Source organism: Pterocles gutturalis, unplaced genomic scaffold, assembly GCF_000699245.1.
Source record: "Pterocles gutturalis isolate BGI_N339 unplaced genomic scaffold, ASM69924v1 scaffold12295, whole genome shotgun sequence".
In the NCBI taxonomy this organism is placed as follows: Eukaryota; Metazoa; Chordata; class Aves; order Pterocliformes; family Pteroclidae; genus Pterocles; species Pterocles gutturalis.
In genome coordinates this window covers 4,149-14,834 of record NW_010145966.1, presented here as the reverse complement: position 1 = coordinate 14,834, position 10,686 = coordinate 4,149, and the positions used below count along the sequence as shown (strand labels likewise).

Below are 10,686 nucleotides of genomic sequence, written 5' to 3'. Positions count from 1 at the left end.
CCCTCTGACCATCTTTGTGGCTCTCCTCTGGACTCGCTCCAACAGGTCCAGGTCTTTCTTATGTTGGGGGCCCCAGAGCTAAACACAGCACTCCAGGTAGGGTCTCGCAAGAGCAGAGTAGAGGGAGAGAATCACCTCTCTCGACCTGCTGGTTACTCTTTTGCCGCAGCCCAGGATACGGTTGACTTTCTGTACTGCAAGTGCGCATTGTTGGCTCATGTCCAGAAAATGAAGGTATTTCAAAAGTTGCTATCAAATTAAGAAAGTCAAGCAAAAGGAATTGCCCAAGAACTCACAGAACACAACTGTTATACTTATCCTAAAGGCTTTCAGAAAATAACTACTTAGCAGTGCAAGGTGACCAACGTGGTGTCTCTTCTAGGAAGAAATAAATAAAACTGAGAGGAAGAAACAGGAGCTATCAAGTGGACTTTATAATTAGAAACTTAAACAAAACAAAACAAAACAAAAAAAACCCTATGTTGTAGTAACTTTGGTCATGAAACAGCTTTTTAAAATGTAACTATTGATTTCCTAGACAAATCTAGCTTCATTTCAGTAAATCTCCTTATTGTAATGTAATGTAATTTGAAAATTGTATGCCAGCCAATTGAAACTAGTAAAGATTAGGAACTACCTGATTTTAAAACGCAAGCAAAGGCGCTTGCTAAAACAATTTCAGGTTGATCTGGCTTAAGAACAAAGTGCTATATGCATTTTAGGAGAAGAAACAGCTGCATAGACACATTCTTGGGAGACAATCTAAAAGAGTAACTAATGATGAAAGCAGATAATCCAATCCAAGCTGTAATATTATGATCTTAAGAATTTATCTATTTTTTTATTATAACTCTCTATGTTCAAATATGACCAAAGAGATTACATGAGAAATGAAAAAAACCGTTCGACACCATGATTGCTACTGGACTAGAATGGACCTAACAGGAAGGAATTTATTCTTTAAACAAATCCAGAAATACTGAATGAAGAAAAATATATACAAGAATTGGATGAGACTGCATTACAGAATGAAATGCAACAGTCTGAAACATTCAGACTGAAAATATAAACAACTATGAGCATTAGAAATGATGGGGCAAAAATGAACCAATAAACTAAAGAAGATATTTAAGGATACATTTTTTAAAATGTAAGAAGTAGAGGGTGCCTTAAGAAAAATCATATCCTCAATAATCTGATAATAAATTAAATTAGATGTAGCATCAGTAGGACACTCCACAGTTTCAGGAAGCCTTATGTAATTGACATTTTCACTGAATAAGTAATTAAGAAAAATCATATCCTCAATAATCTGATAATAAATTAAATTAGATGTAGCATCAGTAGGACACTCCACAGTTTCAGGAAGCCTTATTCTGTGAAAATGTCAATTACATAAGTAATCTTTCTATGTTCTGTTGTACGTTACATACAAAGATTCTTTAACTTCAAAAGCTGGTGGGCGTTACTGTGATTGCTTTCTCTTGAAACTTTTCTTCTTTGCCCACATATCCTTCAAAGACAAGGTATTATGGAAACCACTCCTGTTACGGACATGTACATTTGCAAGGCTGTAAAGTTTCTTTCCAAAATATGTGATTTTGACCAAATATATTTAGATTATAGAGCACTTTAAGATAAATTTTAGAAAGTTGTTTAGAAATAATATTTTACACAGGGATTCAGCAAGTCCGCTAACTCACACTATGTGGTAATGTACCAATGTTACATTATATATTAAAGAACAAATACTTATTTCTTTCAAATTTCTTTTGAAACACCACCACAGCCACTGCTGCATAACCAGAATGGAACCACTTTCCAAACCAAGGACTTCCTGGCCCGGAACACACCAGGCTGAACACACAGGAAGAGCTGGTCTCTCTACAGCTTTTAGAATTTGGATGTTGTCTTCTCAAGCAACTAACAGGAAAGATGACAAACAAGCTTTTAAGGAAGTCAGGGAAAAAAAAAAAAAAACAAAACAAAAAAGGCAGGCAAAACCCAGAGGTAAACAGGCATTGCATAACCCTACTGTGGCTTCCAAAGCAGTGCTTACAGGAACTAGAAATAACAATACCACATTGTTATTCAGCACATCGCAAAGCCCCAAAGATGTGCTCTGTATATTCACTGCTGATCCACCCGCTACTTTTGTTGCCTAGCAGAGGCTGTACCACAGGACTCCTCGGTCTTCTTGCTGAGAGTCTTTTAGTGACTGCTTAGAGTAAGGCTGTGTTTCTTGGCAAGTGTCACTTTTTCTCTTTATTTCCAGTTAATATTTGTGTCCTGGGATTCTTTCTTTTTTCAGTGCTGACATTCAGCTAAGGGTACAAGAATTTAACTTTCCCAGTTGCATGGCATGAGGTTCAAGAAGACAAACCAAAGCATGAGAATGTAGTGGGTGTCTATAATATTGATATTCCTCCCCCTTTGGGGTGGAACAAACAAACGTATTATTGGTTCAATCCCTATCAGCTTCCACTGGCGCTTTATAGGAAGTAACAATGGTGCCCTTTGACAGTAATTTATCCATGAATTTTCTAAATAAACAGTACACTTTGCTGCCTAGATTTTCCCACCCAAAGAGAAAAAAACCAATATTATCACAAACGAAGAAATGCCTATTAGTAAATACCTTGAGAAGTGACATCATACTTTTCTGCAGAAACTGATTTTATCTCCATTGTGACTTTATGCAGCAATTCAATTACTTGAACCTGCTTCATGAAATCATGTAGCATTGCTTTTCCACAGCCCCTAAGATAGGCTTCTAGGATGACCGCAAACCTCTGCTGGTAATGCATGGACTGGGCAATCTCACTTCTTAAGAACCAAAACAAGAAGTGACCAATTCTTTTGTTCTAGAGGTGAAGAAAAATACTACAATCAGTATGCATTTCTTGACAAAGGTTTTTAATAATGCCAGTAACTTCAGCATAAATTGGCTGTATTTTGAAGTACTTACTCTCAATCCCCGTTTTAGCAGAAATCTGGCTAATGCACTGTCATGATATGGCTCAAATTTCACAGCCTGAGAAATACAAACATAGAACATGTTATTAACATATTTAAGATCCTGTTGCACTCATACTTTACCGATGATATCTAGGGAACACACTGCTCCAGAAGTAGAAAATGTGTAACAAAGCAGATGTTTTGAGGAAACAAAGCTGAAAAAAAGAAAGCAAGGCTTCTCTGTGTTTGATTCAAGAAGCACTTTTTCTTTGCAACAAGTTCTTTCCAGATATGTTACTAATGCAACAAATAAAGCAACACAAGGAGTAGATAACCAGCGAGACTGAACACATTAAGGCATGTGAACAAAGCAACATCGTTCTCAGGCCCTAGCAAAAGCCAGCAAGATCAGAAAACAGCCTGCAGTATTTGTAATCACCCTTTAATGAAAATTTTCAGTAACAAAACACTGTTTTTTGACAACATCCACCACTTCAGGACCGGGGCACCAGGGCTCGCTGCTGGGTTCCCCAGCAAGCACAGGATACAGAGGCAGCTTTGCGGAGCACCTAATCTCAGGCATTCTGGCCTTATTCCCTAAATGAACAACAAAAGAGAATAAAGGTTCTGATGCTCACCCTATACTAATGGAATACAATTAAGAGGAAGACTTCACCAGGGATTTTTTTTAATGACTGTGGGCACAGATGTATTTTTGCTCTTCCAAGAGCCACTCCCCTCCACCCAGCCCACAGATATTTCCAAGCTACTGCCAAAAAAGGGTGGAAACAAAAAGTCAACAACTTTTTTTAAGTATCAGGATTGGATTTTTTTTGCTGTCATTCTCTCCCACATCCCAGTAACCATCTAAATTGCTCTACCAGAAAACTCTCACACTTCCAGGTACTGGGTTGTGCCAGGGAACTTGTCCACTTCAAGAGGTTTCTCCAGCAGCTTCTCTCCTGTTGCTTGAGGGACACAGTTTTATAGGAGGTTTTTATTACGGGTAATGGGGAAAAAGGCATGCATGTATATCCCTTGTCAAGAAAAGAGAAATTAGAAGCATACAATCTCCAGAACAGAGTCACAAAATCCCTGTTGTGGACTGAGGGGGTTGGTGAATGGGTTCAGGTTCTGGAAATACAGTGCCAGGAAGCAGCACATAAGGAGATCAAGGGAAAACAAAGGGATGTACAGAGAGCCGGGTGCATGTAGTACGCCCAGCTTTCAGACCCAACAAAGTATGCAAACCTTTACCAGTAGTTATTCAACAGAATATAATGGCTCTTTCAAGATCACGGTGGTCTGCAGCTTGCAAAGAAGCAACCAAGCCATTAGCACAGGTCTACTGAATTCATCAAACAAATCACAGGGTTTTATAAACTCTTAAAAGTACTATGGCACGCAGTTGGGTTTTTTTATTATTATTAAAGTATCTTCACTATTTCTGAAATGTAAATAATCCCATGGGTTTATTCAACAGAAATAAAAAATCTATCTTTTTCAGTCAACCTTCTGGAATGAACCAACTTATAAAAATGCTATGAAGACTTATTCTTTACAGCTGCTTGCTGAGAGAGAGACAAGAAAGCCAAGGACCAGACTTGCCCTTCTACAGTATCATAATTCTACAAGAACTGTCTTGATCATCTCTGCAATATTGTTTTATTTCCCCAAGCAACACCATATTATTTAGGAAAGATAAGAACTCACAAACATAAACTGGCTTTAAAACATATAGATCCTTTTACTTTGTGTATGAGATTATGAGGTATGAGGGTTTTGTAACAAAAATTAATTTTCACTGGAAAAAGTCACCCAAAAGCAGTAATTACTACATAAATTCAAATGGATTTCCTTACAGTTCCAAGAAAGACTATCAAAAACCTCATTCTGGTATATATTTTGCTGAATGTTCTCAGGGCATACCGCTGAAAAACAATTCAATGATGAAATGCAGCCAAACAACTGGCCATGGCTTCAAAACAAAACCTCCTTATATTAAGGTTGCAAACATATTTTAACATAAAAGAATATTAGAAAAATGCATGAGAAGCATCCTTATTATGCTTATGTTTTAGAAATAATTATTTTAAAAAGTCAATCCCATTTTTCTTTTTTCTTCACAGTGGCAAATATCAACATTTGAATAGCAACAATAAAAGCTAGCCATGAAAAAAGTCTGCTGGCACCTCCTCAGGTCCCTGCACCTACCTTTGCCTTGTCAATTCAGAAGAAGAGCTTTACACACTGTCACATACAAGTAGTATAGTCGTTGGTGTTTCTTTTACAATGGATTTTGTTGTATTTTAACATATCCATATTTTAGCAACTGCACATAGAACAACAGACCTTTATAGGAAGCTCAATAGGTTTATTTACAACAAAGGCTGCTTCTATTTGGGATAAACCTTGGGTGAAATAAAATGTTTGTTTGATTTCTAACTCTACTGCGAGGTAAAATGGGAATATCCTGTGCCGAATGAAATAAGCCACAAAGCTTTCCTGAACGCATGCATGTGAAAAGTGATGACCATCTGCAGAAGAGACATCTCAGATGCGTCCATGAAAGCAGAGGAATGGCTGACATCCATTCTTGGAAAAATGTGGATTTTCAAATACGCTGTGGTACCAATACTTTCCTACAGGATGCTGATGGCCTATGCTCTGTTTTCAGCCAAGGAAGGAAAGACAAGGAAGCAGCAGAGAGGTAAAAGTTAGGATCTAGTATTTTTTTTCCTTTTTGGGATGGCAATCTTTTAATTTCTTACTACATTTCTTACTAAAAATGACAACAGTGAAGTTAAGCTACCATGATTTTATGCTACAGTAATTTAATTTACTGTTAGAGAGATTTATTAACAGTCTCCAGATTTGTACTTCCTGAAAACAAATAATTTCAAAAACAAATGAAAAAATACTTCCTCCATTCTCTCAGGCACTTTGATATCAACCAATCACCATCCCAAACCCTTAATCTGGATACAAAGGCAAATAAATTGCTGAGCCACATGTAGACAGCAAAAGCTCACAAGCCAAGTACATATAAAGCAGCAGCTACGTGGGAGGCCCAATGAGGTAACCGTAGCGCTCCGTTGGTTAACACAGAAGTAGATAAATTCTGCCTGGGGAGCCTAATCTTCAGGCAAGCAAAGGCTAAACAGGCCTTGTTTAAAGCACTACTGATGCACAGCAAAATCTGAAATACTAACTTCATCTTCCTGCGGAACCCATCCTCTCTCTGAACCTGCAGAAATCAAAAGCCCCATCCCACAGCTTCCCTGGCTGCAGCAGTGCCTTTTTTTTTCTTTTTTTTTTTAATTCTGAATGCCAATTTTGTCCTCTGATTCTTTGAAAAAAGTATTTCCTGCTCTGCAAGGCAACAGCCTTTCCACATGAACCAGAGCCCTGTCAGATGTGGGAAGCCTGCAGAGTCATCTTGCTTCAGGGGATGCATTTAGCAGGAAGAACCGCAGGGTTACACCTTTCATCAGCCATCAGATGTGACTTTGCCACTGACAGGCTGTCCAGCTCCAGCACCGCATTGCAAAAAAACAAACAAACCAATTTTCTGATATCAGCTCCAGCACCGCGTTGCAAAAAAAACAAACAAACCAATTTTCTTGTATAACTGATACAAACCTTCCTGATGTTTCATCTGGCAGATCCACACACAAAGCACTTCAAATCGATACAGCAGTGATTCACTGGCATTAAAACCACAATTTTTCACCCAACTTCCCAGAATGAATTAATCTTATTACGGAGTCCTAGCAACCCGTTATTTACTTTTTAAAATTTTTGGAAGCTTCTAGATAAATTTGGTCCTCTTAACAGTACAAGACTGAAGTCATTGCAACATACTAGGTAACTACACTGTTATTCTCGACCTAAAACCCATCCCCAGATTTTAATTCAGGTGTTGCCCATGTCAACATCTGCCTTTACTTTCTGTCTCCACTCTTTCTAAACTATTGGTAAAGCTGGGCAACAATTCCTCAGTGCTGTGTGATTCAGACCTGATACGAACAGGATTACAGATAACACAGTTAGGATTTGCTCCCATCATAGTTGTGCTAGTGTTGACAATTTCCAGAAAAAACATACTACTATAAACACAAGATGCAAATTGTAAGACACAAGGCAAGGGTACCACAAAAATAACAACATAGGCAAAAGGCAAAATGTAGAAAGTGTGCTTTGGGTTACTTTGGTTACCACCGCTGCTTTGACTGAGCACTGAAGACTTCAAAACCAGGGATTACTAACTAGACCTACTAAGACAGGAATGATGATGGGGTAATGCAAATACACCTTACCTGTACAAGCTGTAAAAGATAATGAAGAACATCATCATCTTCTAAACTTTCCAGTTTTTGAACTGCCATTGCTCGGACATTTTCATCCGAAAAGTTACAGTCCAGAAGTTGCATTGTGAGTCCAACATCTAAAGTGCTTTGATCCCAAACCTCCTTTTTAGCTAGCAACTGGTATGTTTTGGACACTATTTCTTGTTGTCCCCATTTCACAGAGCTAAGCAGCTTAGGATACGCCTTGGGGTGCTTTATGCTTTCATATCTAAAGTGCCACAACAGTTCTTTGTCCTCAGGAGAAAGTGGATTAAGTGGGTCAGTTGCTATGATCTCTTCAAGTTGCTTGCGAAGCTGGTTGGGCATTTCAGCTCGTGTCCTGTCCCCCTGGGGGTCTGATGTTATCCTGTGCTTAGGCAAGGCAATGGGGTGACAATATTTGTCCAGCACAATAGAGATAGCCATTGAGTTTTCTTTATCTGGGTTAGTTGCTGATGTGAGTTTGTCTGCATTGATACTTCCTTGTTCTTCTCCCTTGCCTGGAATTTTCCACATGTGGAGCACATACTCCCCACTTCGAAGGAGGAAACGGTGATCTATCAACAAAAGATTTACATAATAGAGAAGCTGAGTTTTACATTTTGAATCAGAATTGGGGCATTCATGGGACTGAAGGTTTGTCTTTGTGGACAGCCCCTGTGCTTTGCCACAGTATATCTGAAGATTCAAGAGTGCTCCTTTAGGCAAATCCTTGATTTTGATATCAAACTCCAACCAAATATTCCACAGAACTTCTTCAGTAAAAGGCTTTGATGAAGTCCTCCTCTGTGACAGAAGCTGTTGCCCATGTTGAATGTTAGCCTCCACAAACACAGTAAGATCAGTATTTCTTGGTAAAATTGGGATATCAATGCCAACTATTTTCACCCTAAATTTCCTATTACAATCCCACAAAGAGATAGTGAAGACTTTCTCGTGATCTTTCCCATCTATTGTCAATTGTTCATGATACCCTGTAACTCCTGTACAGTCATCCACCAAGGGCCACTCTTCCTTCTGAACCTCATCCTCATTCGGGTCAGGGGGATTGTCTAAGACAAGGTGGATTTCTTCCCCATTCTTAAGGCACTGCCTTATCCAGTGAAAATCTTTGATTGGTGTTTCTCCAGTAATGTACTCATCTCTGCCACAAATTCTGAGAACAAAATCCAGTTCACCGTGATCTTCAGGAATGTCCATCAAAGACTTTTTCTTTGCCATTTTTGTGAAAAAGCTGTGGAGAATCATATCTGGAGTATCATCTATTGACACTTTAATTTTTTGGCTAGTTGTTCCTCTATGTATGATTATGAAAATGTTATTATTAGTGATCTTTTTAAATAAATATTCTGGGAGCGGTTTAGATGTAGTCCACGGGTGCATTGCATACAATTTAGGATCTCTACAGGCTACCTCTATCATTCGTGGAGTGACTAATCTGCGACGGGTAAATTCTAGCTCATCATCATGCACGTTGCTTACATCAGTGACATCATAACCAATTAAATCGTTCAGCTGCCGCTGAAATTCCTGAACTTCTTCTGATGGTTTTTGTTTCTGGACAACATAGATCTTGCCTACCTTTTTCTGTAACACTTTCCAGTACAGTATGCAGTCTAATGTCTGCAATACTTGATGTTTATCATAAATTTCATACCACTGCCCTTTCTTCTGATACTGTAGAATAAATTGATCTGGGGTGAATGTATGGTAGAAGTCCACAGTTTGACTCATCTCTATTGCACGCATCCAAATCTGTGCTTTCATTTGCTCAACCGTACAGTTGCCAGCTATTTCGAGTAACATCACTTCCGGTACTTTAGTATGTTTATTGCTTGTAGGTAAAATGAACTCAATGGATATCAGTTCCATTGATGATAAATTACTTGATGTACAATGAGGTTTCATTCTTCTTCTCCTTCGTTTGTTTTCCTCTCTCATAACAACGGGCTGTTCATAATCCCCCAACTCCATGCCAGAAGAAATCTATCAAAATACACAAATCCTTTATTACTTTCTCATTTACATTTTTCTTTACTCTTATTTTTAAATTCTTCTTAATTAAAATCACAGACCAGTCAGAATCCTGCCATGTATACATTTTTAATATTTTCCCTTAATATTGGGTCATAAACACTTGATTTACATAAACCACTTTAGATGTAACGTATTCAATTCAATAACAAATTTATATAAAAAAAAACAAACAACAGCCACCCCCCACCATGATTCAATAATTAAAATAGAGGTTTTAAACAGCCTTCCCAGATTTCACTGAGGACAAGCAGTCTGACTATGTATTTTCTCCATACTGATTTGTTCTTGCTTCTATTTGATGAAGCATCAGTTCTTCTACTGCCTCATCTGCTTTGATGCTGCTGCTATTAACATAAGTGGATTTTCACAGAAATCAAAAGACACACTACTGTGTATAAGCAGAACACAATCCCACTGAGCTCCAAGAACAATAGAAAGTAACAAAACAAGCAATTTATTTGCAGACTGGACAAAGGTGAGCCTATTCCTCTTTTTCCTCTGCTTTTCTTTTTAGTGATAAGGAATAAGGACTTACAACAAAAAAAGCCCTTAAGGATTCAAAAGTCAGGAACTACTTCGTGAGACAGATATTTAACGTGCATCTGAATTCAAGCCTAGCATCCTTACATGTACTTCTTTTAAATAAATTAATTCAGCAGACTGACAAGACCCATCTATTTTAAAAGTAAACACTTCCAGTATAAACTATTAGTTTGTTACAGAAAACTCCCAAGCTGATGGCGATTAGCTACCCTTTACATCAAATCACACCTAAACCACCTGCAAAACAACTCTGAATGTGACTAGCCTACCTGATCAACTTTCAGTAAACAAAAATATTTCTCCTCAGAGTTACTTTCCATTGACCAATATTAAAGTGGAAATTATTCACCAAGAGCATGGAAGAGGAAGAAAGCGCTGACTGGGCGATCTGCCCATTGAGCTTGCTTTCCTGAAGTTTAAGTTACAGCGACATGTTGACCATCTTTTCCAGACAATGCTTTTTACACATAAAATATTTCTCTAACTGCTGGAAAAACTAAAACCAATGTGATGATCCCTTAGCAGATAACAAAACAAGAAGATAAAAACATAAACGGCTAAACTGAAACAACATAGCATGCTAACTAAAATTATCTTATTAAGTTCCGGAAAGCAATGACTGTGGACACACCACCTAAAGAAGTGACAAAGCACAAGGAAATATTACCTGCTTATAAAATAAAGGCTGAATTGCTGAAGATGACTCATTTGTTTAATTTCTGAAGTTCCTATTTTTTTAAAGGAAGATCATTCACACAAAAAAAAAATTTCTTTGTTTAAGCTGTTCTGCTTTTCTTGC

General features: G+C 37.9%; 1 protein-coding gene across 1 annotated transcript in view; it reads right to left on the bottom strand.

The window, feature by feature from the left end:
* Positions 1–9,281, bottom strand: part of PIK3CG (phosphatidylinositol-4,5-bisphosphate 3-kinase, catalytic subunit gamma) — a 24,141-nt gene extending 14,860 nt beyond the window's left edge. Inside the window, exons 1-3 of the mRNA XM_010085556.1 lie at positions 7,278–9,281; positions 2,969–3,034; positions 2,639–2,864 (exon numbers count right to left, since the gene is read on the bottom strand). Coding sequence (XP_010083858.1) covers positions 2,639–2,864; positions 2,969–3,034; positions 7,278–9,281 — 2,296 coding nt within the window. The remainder of the gene's footprint in view (positions 1–2,638; positions 2,865–2,968; positions 3,035–7,277) is intronic.
* Positions 9,282–10,686: the final 1,405 nt, after the last annotated feature.